Raw genomic sequence first — 12,176 nt, 5'->3', positions numbered from 1 at the left:
AAGCTGCAAAAACCGTGTAGACGAGTATGTCAAAGTGTGTTTAATGAGCGATGCAGTACGAGAGCAGACGATGACATGATTGGCTATAGCTATAGAGGCCTTTTGTGGTGAAAGAGCCATTGTTAAGTCTCAAGTCTAGACTTCTTAATGAGTAAAACCTCCGAGTATTGTAGACTGCAGTCTGACTCAAAGGGAATTAAGAGATCACTGTAACAGAAGTGGTCATGGCATAAAATCAATGTGAAAGCCAGCAGTTTGGCGTTAAAACGGAGAAAGGGTGCAGGGATGTGCATCTTTATCGTCCGATTGAAATCCTTAATGCAAGCTGTAGACAGCAGCACATATAAATAGTTGTCTCTTAAAAGCTGGAGCAAGCTCTTAACACAGAAATGGAAAAGCAATCCAGGTTGGTTGGTTTTAATTTGCACAGTTTGTGCTTTCAGCCCCTTCAGCCAAAGGCTCCCATTCCCAGGTTCGTGTGAAATGTGTGCTGCTTGCCAATATTCCTGCTTCAGGTCTTATTCTGCTTTTCTTATCTTACGTCATGTATAGTGTATATGTACTGTTATAGTGGGGTATGCTCATATTAGACAAGTTTCAGATAATGAGTTTAGTCTATGAATAAATAAACACCGTGAGCCAAAAACCTCTTCAGGCTTCAGAAAGACGGGCTGTCTTTTTTTTCTTTGTAGGTTACTTTTTGCTCTGTGTGACATCAAAGAATGGATGTAGTTGTTTCAGGAGAACTAGCAGCAGCACCACCCACATTAGTGAGGGGCAGCCAATCAGAAGGAAACTGGCCTAAAGTCAGAGTGAAAAGAGGAAGTGGATGAACTGAAGACAGCTAAGAATAACTTTGACCTGTGAATCGTGCAAGGCTACTATAGAAATCCCGAAATAAATTGAGCTTTTTTTGTGTCGGCTGCTTTTTGTTTTCCCAGAAGAAGCAGGAAGGCTGGAGGCAGAGGGAGACCAGAGTGAAAGAAAGCGCGAGGAGAAACAGAGAGGGCGAGTGCCAGAGGGGGAGCGTCCTCTCATTCCCAATAAGGTAACTATATGCTGTATGCGCTGTACGTACTATAAGAGAAAGCACATCTTGTTGTCATATTTTTCTGTTGCATAGTCAAATTTTGTGCTCCTCCATCAGCCCAGCTTGGATGTTTCTAGAGACAAGACCTCTCCAGATAAGGCCAAGACCTCCCCCGTCACCCCAGCAGAAGAACAAATCAATGATCAGAGGTGTTTACCTCCTGGTCAACCCATCGCTGAAGGTGAGGGAAGCACCGACAGGATGAGCCCACCGGCGTCTGTCAAGCCTGGGATGGAAGCAGCAGATCCTGCTGTAATCAGTCACGGTAACCATGTCATTTTATATCTATGCACAGTCATAGCAGTCCAAAATGTCTCCTCTTTGTTTTTTCTTCTTTTTTAAAAATAAAGTAATAAACCTGGAACTTTAACATCACCATCACGAACGTTCTAGATCTTTACGTTCCATGCATGGCCGTCTTCTTTTGCTTTTCAGTCACAGGAACCGTAAACACCCCCAAAAGTAAAAGGCCAGATCTCTAGCAGGCAGTGTGTTCTTAATGATGTGGATAGAAAGGGCAGATTGGCATAATAAGATGCAAATAATTGCTGTGATCTTCCCAATTAACAATAACCAACAAACACAGATGAGGAGGGAGGCCATAATGGATTTCCAGCAACATCACATCAGACCAGGAAGTCCAACTCGTTTGACATAGGTACTGTGTGTCTGGTGCTGTGTTTGTTTCTGCAGCCCCGCTGTTGTGCATGCATTTTGTAGTACTGCGCACTAGTACGTAAAGATACAAATGCACGTCTTGGTTTTTTTTTGTTGTTGTTCATAATTCATAACAATGGCGCAACGCCTTTGTTATTTTTTATCAAACAAACTCAGCGTGACTCTCCTATTTGATGTGCTTCCAACCCTGTTGAGCGTGCTGGCTGCGCATCAACTTGTTGCTTTATCCTGCATCCTTTATTCTGAGTTCCTGTACCCCACTATGTGTGTGTGTGTCTGTCTCATGCCATTTATTCCCAGGCATGGAACGGGATGTGCCCTACGATCTGGAGAGGTCTTCAGATCGCAGATTCCTTGTGAAAAAACCCTATTTCCCTCAGTGCAGAAACAGGTCTCTGGACTACCCTGCTGGGACCGGGTGTATGTATCCGTCTCTCTTTCCTGCAGATATGTGCGGTATGACGAGCAGCATGAAGTGCATGCGTGTTGAGATTTTTGCACAACGTGTTTTTTTTTCTTTTGCTCCCCATCTTGTTTTTATAACAATAAAATCTTTCATTCATATTCCAAAATCTTCAGTAATTTGTTTTTAGCATTTGTGGAAGCCTAAACGTGTACACGCTTAACAGAGATGAGTCATACCCTACATATTGAATGCAAGCCTCCTTTGCCTCAATTGGATTGCCAAAGAAAGAGATCATAAAACATAATTTAAAGATGGAATTTGGCTGTTTTCCAGATATGTCTCATTGCAGCTGGCAGCCGGATCTGACACTGCTTGGGATTAGTGTGCTGTTAGATGAGACCTTCTCCCTTTTTCAAACGAGGACCTTTTATCTCCCCTCCTTTAATTGGAGCAGATTCTTTCCTTGATATCATGTTCCATTATTGTGCTAATTGGCAGTACGGTTTAGCTGATTCATCATCTCTTCCTGCTTTGAGCAGATTGACGCCGAATGTGAAAACCCCGGGGCAGTGGAATTCAGCTCTAATGACATTCCAAAAACTACTGCCAATTATCCCAGTAATACAGAACTATATATCAGCAAGTTGCTGCAGGGGACTCAATTATCATCACTGTGAGAATGATAAAAGGCTCCACGTGTCACGAGCATAAAAGCCGGTCATAAAGAGCGTGCGGGGTCCTCTGTGACCTGTCGGGATGAGTTTAGGTGTATTGGAAGTTTAAGCGGCCCATTGTCACGTTTGTGTTTCTTGTCCACACCGAGAGGTTCTTTTTTGCATGCGGCAGATAATATCTGAGCCTAGCTCCAGGTTTTTTTAAGCTCAAAGCTTTTTTTTTGTCTCCACCCACTCATGCAAGCTTAAAAAGTTACGTTTGAAATATCACCTTCTAAAACTAATGCAGAAGACGGCCATCTGTTTCCATAGAAGTGCAGCTTTCAGTTTTATTTTATTTTTTGGCCACTTGGGGGCAGCAGAAACAAGCTGTGAACCACTGACTGTTGAAGAGTCATTGCTGTGAACACAACACTGACACTTCATCGCCCTACATATTTCCGGATTGAGCTAAGCAGCAACATTAGCATTCATTCAGAGTGGTGTTCCAGTCTAACTGTGGAATTAAGTGTAATGTAGCTGTCTAGCATTTTTTTTTATTCCCACCACTCACGGTACATTTGCTTCTGTAGGTTATGAAAGCCCCCAGCTTGGTAACAGAGATGCATTATGACATTACCTGTGGACCAGGAGACGTTTGCTGGGAAGAAAGGACTTGGACGCGGAGGACTGGAGAGAGACAAGCTTTTAAAACTGTGGACTCGGCTGACAAAGATTCAACAGGATGTCTTTTTTTAAAAAATATATTTTTATTTTTAATCCCTGCAAACATTTGTTGCTGAAAATGCATGTACTGTATGCCGGTTTTGACTGCTTGCACTCGCTATTTTACTCTCAGGCATAAACAAAGCTCTACTTTTCATACAAACACAGTGGATCAGTGTGTCTCCAGTATGCTCACAAACAGCTGTTTTGTGCATTTGTGCAAAAATCATTTAATATTGAAAGCGCGTCTTTTCATGCCCTATCTGTATTTAACTGACAATCTGTGACTTCTGAAAGTGAGTTTTGTAGTGTATTTATTCTAATTGGATGTATATACTGAATATATAACTGCACTAACCATTGTGGTAACTCTGCCAGTTAACAATCATGATTTTATTTGTGATAACATATCATTTGATAACCGTGTTTGTAAGTATGCTTTTGATGTATGCTGCCAGTGATGACTGAGAAACGTGTTACCATGCACTCCTGTCTCTCCAAGAGTATTTAAACTAGACAGTAGATCATTTTAATCAGATTTTGCGGGCCTGAAAATGAGTATTTTTTCTAAAAATGCTTCTATGAATCCGAATAAATAAAAGTGACTTTCCAGAAGGAAGTGGACTGCTGAAAGTTACTTTCACAATACATGTAAATATGTAAATGTAAATATGTGTCAGAGTGGCATCCTAAAACGGGAACAGTTTAGCTGTCGTGATTTCACCATTTAGGCTGTGTTGTTGCTGAAGTAACACAGTGCTGTGCTTGTCTTGAGCCACCCGTCATTTCTTTATATTTTGCTGGGAAAATGGGAAATGGGTGATTTATCAAAGCAAACATCCACAGAAATGCATCAGGAAAAAACAGAGGCTGTCATTTCTAATGAGCTTGAAAGTTACTATTTGTTACCGACTTTATTCTTTAACACAGCCTGAACTCTCTCAGGCAGATTTCTTGTAATTTCTTTAAGTAGTCTTCAGGAATAGTTCTCCAGGCTTATTGAAGGACATTCAAAGCTCATCTTTAGATGCTCCTACCTTATCTTCTGTTCTCTGTTAATACGACACCACACTGCTTCAGTAATGTTGATGTCCGGGCTCTGAGGAGGCCAATCCATGACAGATAGTGTTTTTCTATCCAGGTATGCTTTTATTGGATTGGCAGATGGTATTGTGTGGTGGACCATAATCTGATGATACATTTCTACATTTATAATTCCATCAATTTTGACAAGATCTGCAACACCACTGGCTGAAATGCAGCCCTAAACCATGACTGAGCCTCCACCGTGTTTTACAAATGGCAGCTCACTGTTGGAGCTCTCTTCTGACATTCTTCAGATTCATCTCTCCATAAGAACTGTTGCCACAAATTATCCACAGTTCTTGTATGATTTGCCATAACTCTTTTTCTCCCAGTTATCTTTCCTGAGGTTTAGAAAACAGCAGATGTAGTCAAGATGATCCCTCATTGCTTCACTAATGTTGAGGTGCGGGCTCTGGGGAGGCCAATCCATGATTCAATCAGGTACATTTTTACTGCAGTGGTAATACGTTTAGGATCATTGTCGTACTGAAAAACAAAGATGTTGCCAGTCAGATGTTATTTCATGGTGAATCAAAATCTAATGGTTCTTTTGTTGTTTACAATTTCATCAAATTCCCAACACAAATGAAATGCAGCACTGAACCTAACAGAACCTCCACTGTGTCTTTACACAGATTTCGAATTTTGTATTCATCACTCTGCAAAACCTGTTGTAACAGATTTTCTGTCCAGTTCTTGTGTAATTTTAAATTTTAAGAACAGCTCCTTCACAGCCACTCTTCCACTACGAGCATTTCTGATGAGACTTCAGCGAACAGCAGATCAGGTCCTGCTTGAGGTCTTTGCTGAATGTTTTTCTATTTCTTAAGAACATGACACCATTCATCTGCTGTCAACTTTTTTTGATGGATACAAAAGTGGCATCAGTCCTCTCTTCTAACTCTCTGCAATGAAGAAAAAGTGCATATCTACCAAACTATCTGACCATTGGAAATCTGATATCTTTACTATTAAAACCGAGTGCTTTAAACTGAGACACTTTCACACTCTGGTTTTAACTATCGTTGTCGCTTGTGAGTGCTCCAGTTTTGTAGAGAGCCACATTAGTGGTGCCAAACTCTGCTTTTGTAAAAAATGTGAAAATTATGACGCAAAATTTTATATCTCTATGCATTTTCAGTGCTTTGTCTAATAATAGGCTCAGAATCAGGAGTGGCATGAAGGATGCTTTATGATATTTATCATCTATGCTCACAGTACAAAGCTGACTCCAGATGCCCTTTTAGCATTACTGCTTCTCAGCACCAGATGGCAGCAGAGACTGAGCACATCTGCGGCTTCTGAGTGCCAGTGACAAGTCGCTGCCAACTCGTGATGCACTGTCATTACCATAATCATGGATCCTAGCAGCATCCAGTTACTGTAATGAATGCAGAATATGCACGATCATATAGTTGTTATGACGCTGATGGTTGCTGATGAGATCGTTTGGAGCTCTGGAGGCGACTTGCCACAGAGCAAGATCAGCATTTAATTGACACTATTAACATGCTCTATTAAATGCTCCCATCTCTGGCATGTAAATCGCAGATTAGACCTCAGACTCTCTCTCTCTCTGTGAGCCGAGGCTTAGACGGTTCGTCAGCGTTTATTCCAGACAATGACGAGACGCCTGTTTATCTTGTGACAGTGAGAAGCTTTTAATTCCCTCCATGCAGTCACCTGATCTCCCACACTGCCAGGACAGATCACAGCCAGGGGTGTTCACATTCACGGGGTCACCAGATAAGCTCAGCTAATTCTCTTGCCGGCTTCCCTTCCAGACACAGTCCCACGCACCATATGCTTAGCTGAATGTTTTATCACTGTATATTGTGTTCACAAACCCAGTGTTACATTAACAAAACGGTGTGATTTTCTTAGGGCACTCCAGGTCATTCATCATCATCATTTGAATATCAGCTGGTGTGAGGGTTGTGCTCTTTTATCTGCGTGTTTTTAACCTTTACCGTTTCTGTGTCTTCGGTGACTGTGGAGAAGTGCGTGTCTCAAGTGTTAGGCACCAGCAGATGGGTCAGCAGCGGGCCATTTGATTCACCGCATCAACAGTGGAAGCCCCGCAATGAGTGTACACATATGAGCCAGTGTGCTACCGACAGAGCAAAACAAAAACAGGTGTGTAAGAAGAGACTTTGGGCTTGGTGGGCTTATGTGTAAAGTAATATAACACGTGGCAAAAAAATAAGTATTTCAGCTTAGTGTCAAGGCCCATATGTTGCCTTTGGAGTGGGATACTTTCTACGTAAATATAGAGCATTATGCTGATTTTCTCCTCACAAACTCTAAGCCCTTGTTTATCTCCTTGCAGCCAGGCGGTGCTTTAAATTCGTATTGCTAATGACAGAAAATGTAAACAAATTAAGCATCCTGTTCTTTATAGACCCCGGCACCATCCATATTTAGTTCCCTGAGTTAGTTGTGGACATTCGAATAAAACAACCGAGACTGTTAGTGTGATGCTCGGTGAGGATAACTTGAACTCACTTAGAACTCACCTAGTCTGCAAAATTGAGCCTTTCTTTGAAGATTAACATGCCATCATGCCACGGGGTCTGTGGTCATTGCATGCATATGCAGTCTCACCAACCATCACTGAGTCCCCTGCCTCAGCAGCACAACACTGTGTGGAAGAAGTAGCATTTTAATAAAAATGCTAACTAGAGGAGTTCAGCCAAAGGTTAAAAGACCCAAAAGTTTCCTCAGCAGGCTTAGAAATATGGCAGAATAAGCATTGGCGACAGCAAGGGATCTCTGGCCTCTAGGTGCAACAGGATGATCTGGCAGTCCCTAAAGACAAAAGATGACAAGGCTTGGGATCAAGGGGAGTACCCTAATCCAGAAAGAACAAAGGAGAAGGACAGTGTGCAGCCAATGCCGCAACTAGGAATATGGATAAAGATGGTGAAAACTGCAGCACAAGATCTGATGTAACACCTGCCAGCCAGAACTTCCTCTGAGTTTAAGATATCCACGATGTCTTACCAGCCCCAACAAACGTCTCCATCTGAGGGAAGACAGTAACTCCTTTCTGTCATCTGCACCTTTGGAGATTATCCCCGAAAAATTAATTCAACAGCGTAAGGTTGTTGCTTGAAATGTTGCTGTAAGCCAGAATCCATTTTCTTGTTGGAATAAAACCCGATCAAGCTGACAACCAAAGCCATCCAGCACATCCACATATGCACACTGGCAGTTAAAAATAGACCTTTCGAGATAATTGAGATTTCCTGACCATGTGACATCAACAATTTGCTGGCCTGTCACGATCATTTGTTTTGATTCCACTAAGCAGGTGATCATGTTAAAGCTCACAGAGGCGTGGGCAGAGCTTGTGTGGAGGATGCTAATCAAAGAAAGTGCCAGGGATACTATATCTTTGAGGCTGTGAACTAAAGTGGGATATAGAGGAAAACTCTAATATGAGTGAACAGCTCAATGAGATTGCTCTGGGTCAAAATGCCTGACTCACGGGGGTGCTGCTCAGATGAAAGTTGAAGTCTGATTATCCTGAGTTGGGTCACTTGGGTGTTGGGATATGGAAAAACCTGAAATTCAGGTGACAGGAACACCAATGATGATGCATACCAGCTCAACTAAGAGTTGAATTTTGCACTTTTTCTTGCAGCAGTGGATGCTGAAATCTGAAAGCGAGTAGAGCAGGCTGCTGCTTGAACTGGAGAAGAGAAAGATGGGACTCGAGAATTAAATATTTTTGCCAGGTGCAGTGCAGTCCAGCGGACAAAACAACAGCTGACATCTCAGATGACACTATCACAGTCCAGGGCTGGTCAGGGTTTTCTCTCTCCTGCTCTCTCCCTTTCCAATCCACTCCTTTTTCTCTTAAGTATAGTTTTGGTTGCCCCTCCTTGAGCTCCCCCTGCCAGCAGAATCAGCCTTTTTACTGTTCTTTGGCTGACATACCTGTTTGTGTTACCTCTCTCTATACAAGGACAAGCTCAAGTCTGCACTCCTCGTCAGGTTGTTGTTATATAATAACCTGACACATCACGGTAAATGGGAATCAGACTCTCTGGTGCACTTTGAAGCTCCCAGGGAGATTTTCTTGCTAATGTTGCCTTCGCTACGCCTCTTAGAAAACCACCTTGTCCTTGATCAGCTGAAGCTTCTTTCCCAGAAGGATTACTCACCTGGAATCATGAGCCTGCCAGACACACACCTGAGTATCTCCCAGCTCCAAACTCTCTCTCTGTTGATCTTTGTGCCTAAAATAAAACTATTGAGAAGTGAACACTGTGGTCTGGGTCTCGCTTCAGTATCCTTCAAGGCTAAACTAATTGGCTATGGCTGATATAACTTCTGGAGCTTTTGACCATATTTCAAATATATCATAACTACACTGGCTCATTGACTTTAATCAGTTTTAAAGTCTCAATGAGATCATTTTGTCTGAAACTAGAACTGTGCTAATTTATAAAGTTTATTTATTTAAATATCTGCCAAAAGTTTGCAGTGGCACACTTTTCACAATTCCTAAAATGTCAAAAGTATGTAAAACATAAGAACTGAAACTATAAACTATAAACACTATAAATTATACACTATGTAGTGTCGTAGTGACACTACAGTTTAGTGGCAATAGACAGTTTCCAGAAAGCAAGAAATTCCTGGTTCAGTCCTAAGAGGATGTACAAATTTCTTTGGAGTCGTGTCAGGATGTCATCTCATGTGGAAAATCTGCCAAATCAAACACTTGGAACTTCCCACTATTGCAACCCCTTGTGAATAAGGGAGCAGCTGAAAGCAGCACGTTTTCAGAAGGTTAAAAAAGTAAGTGTGCCCAAACTTTATCTGGTCCCTTATTTCTGTACATTACTATGGAGTCTGTCACAAAGCCTACAATGACTGATTCAAGACTTGGCAGACAAGATTCTGGCAAAACAATCAAAATCAGACTTTGTCCAAAGCAGTGATGGAAGATCTGCTCAGGTCCTTTCCATAAGTACAATAATCACCACAGGCACATTACAAGACCTGCCATGAATACCAGAGTACATGTTTACTCAGGGAAAATGCTGCTTAAGTTAAAAGAATTTATCTGATCATGAGCAGGACTGTTAACTGTTCTGTTGCTAAACATTATCGCTTTTCTATTTTTCAATTAAATTTTTTATCTAATATACATTTTTCATTATACACAATAATGAAACACCAGCTAACACCAGCTAACGATTTCACCAACAGTAGCTATCAGTAGCAAAAAAAAAAAGCCGCACTTATTGAGAAAAAAGTTCAGGATGTCCTCAACAAGTGTCAGCATCACTCTCATCAGACAGAAGACAGCTTCCCCGACTTACCAAGGGTATATCAGGGTAGTTTTACAGCTTCCTGTGAAACTTTGTGCAGTGGACATCCGGCATATTGACAACTGAGGAAAGCAGCATACTGACAGTCTAAACTTACCACGGATGAATCCAAGACAGGGTTGTTTGTCCCACAGTTGCCACCCTAGCTATGATTGTGCACTTGAAATGAGACATGTAAGAAAAACACATTCAGCTGACTGCTTTCCGCCATCTACTGCCATCTAGTGGTGAGATTTTATACACTCTATCTTTACACCAGTATTCAACTTCAACTGGTTTCCAGTTATTCCAAACTAGGAAATAGTCTTTGGGACAAGGAACTCTTTAGACAGAGAGCTGGTTGAGGCCTAAATTGTACCTGTAAAAAAAAAAAAACATGACTAAACATCATTTTGATCCTAACTACAAGTAATTTAAATAGTAAATCTATTCTGTCCGCTATAATTTTCCTGTATCGTTTCAGCAGTTTAGATACAGGCAACATGGCAACATACCTTTTGTACTAAAAGGAAGCGATGCCTGTGATATCACCGCTACAGCCAAATTTACATCAGATTCCTTAAGGTTTTCTTAAGATTTGATACTTTAAAAATACTTTAATAGTTAATGATCAGCACTCAATTTAACTTAGTATTCTGTGTTAAACTATAACTGTAAACTGATTCACTGTTGTGTTTTTGCATTTCATTGCTGAAGACATCAACACTCACTCACTCGTTCATTCAGAAATAGTCTGTAGCTTGTTTGTACTAGCCTTCGTTCTGTCGTGTTTTTTTCATATTTCCAAAACTTTATAAGAAACAGTTTAATAAGAACATTTATGATAAAAGCAAACAAAGTGTAAAATGAGGTAAAACGAGTTGAGGTTTCAATCTGACTATACTGAAAATCAGCAGCTGCTTCTGCAGTTCCTCAGGTTAAAACCTTTATTCTTCCTTACATAGAATAAACATGACGCAACTGAGCGCCACACACTTAACAGATTCCTCTGGCTCCATCCTGAACTCGAAATGACTCAAACATCTCCCACCGACGCAGCTGTCGCTGTGTTTTTCCTCTCAGGTTCATAAAAGGCTTCTATTCACGTTGCCTCCATCTTTACGATCTGAGGAGGCGTGCTTGACACTTTCAACACTTTCTTGGTGGAGGCAGTCATTCATACTCCCTCCCTTCTTCTTAATGCCTGCGTCTGCCTTGCTCTCAGTGCTCTCTTCCTCCCACCTGCTCCATCGCTCTATACCTGTTTGTTTTCCCTTAAAGCATAATAATACCCACCGCCAGCAATTAGCGGAGATTAAAGCTGTGTGTGCGTGCTTCAGTGTGCTTGCACTTGCGGGGGTGTTTGTACCCTCTTCTGTTTCACTGTGTGTGTGTCTGCGTGTGAGAGAGCAAAGTGATAGTGAGGTCAGAGCTGAAGGAGATGAGGCGGTGTTACCTTTAGTGGGAGTGAGATATTTTGAAGACAACAAATACATGTAGCTAGAGGCAGCGTGGCCGGCTGAGGTCACCAAGCCAAGGGAGGAAGAGAATTCTGACACTGAAGGCCGCAGAGTGAAGATGGACTGCACAGCCACATTCAAATAACAAACCATATGGGATTTTTATGTGTGCTGCTTTAGTTTGCAGATGTCAGTCTCCTTGTTTTGTTAATCTGTATCTTTGAATTGCTCTAACCCCTCCACCAGTCAAGCATTGGAATATGCAGGCACTTCATACAAGCTATAAAGTCAATTTATTTGTGACTTTAAATTTGAATTAAAACAGGTGTCAAACCATGTTCTCACAGGTGAAAGCCCAGTTCTGTTAAAGACCAGTTTCATTGGTTTTCATATTACCTGACAGATGATCAGGTCTGAATGGCCCCAGAATCAGCTAAAGTCACAGGCTGATTTATTTATTTTTTTTAAAGTCTGAAAATAGACCAAGGGGGTGATGCCGAGACCTGGTATCCTCTCAGACCACTTCAATATCAACATAGTATAAACTTCCACCGAGGCTGAAACTCCCTGCACAGCATTTATGAAATGAGTCACTGGATTTAGGAAGGACATCCAGATTAGTCTCAGACATGTTGTTTTTTTTTTTGAGATATTACCACAAAATCTCCCATTTTTCTTGTTTCAATTTGTTATGCTTCTTTGAAAAACATGATGCAAAATGTTCATTCTTGTCCTATGGGTGAACCCAGGCAA

General features: G+C 41.4%; 1 protein-coding gene across 4 annotated transcripts in view; it reads left to right on the top strand.

Moving 5' to 3' along the window:
• carmil3 (capping protein regulator and myosin 1 linker 3) overlaps positions 1–4,165 on the top strand; it is a 96,011-nt gene extending 91,846 nt beyond the window's left edge. For 2 of the 4 annotated variants that reach the window (XM_040044904.1, XM_040044901.1), the window contains exons 36-39: positions 942–1,048; positions 1,124–1,355; positions 1,677–1,748; positions 2,069–4,165. In XM_040044904.1, coding sequence (XP_039900838.1) covers positions 942–1,048; positions 1,124–1,355; positions 1,677–1,748; positions 2,069–2,361 — 704 coding nt within the window. In that variant the 3' untranslated portion in view covers positions 2,362–4,165. The remainder of the gene's footprint in view (positions 1–941; positions 1,049–1,123; positions 1,356–1,676; positions 1,749–2,068) is intronic. The other 2 variants (XM_040044905.1, XM_040044903.1) reach the window with 2 other exon arrangements.
• Positions 4,166–12,176: the final 8,011 nt, after the last annotated feature.

This window comes from Simochromis diagramma, unplaced genomic scaffold, assembly GCF_900408965.1.
Source record: "Simochromis diagramma unplaced genomic scaffold, fSimDia1.1 OVJJ01000663.1, whole genome shotgun sequence".
Lineage (NCBI taxonomy): Eukaryota > Metazoa > Chordata > Actinopteri > Cichliformes > Cichlidae > Simochromis > Simochromis diagramma.
The sequence above is the reverse complement of the archived record's forward strand: the minus strand, read 5'-3'. Positions and strand labels throughout refer to the sequence as shown.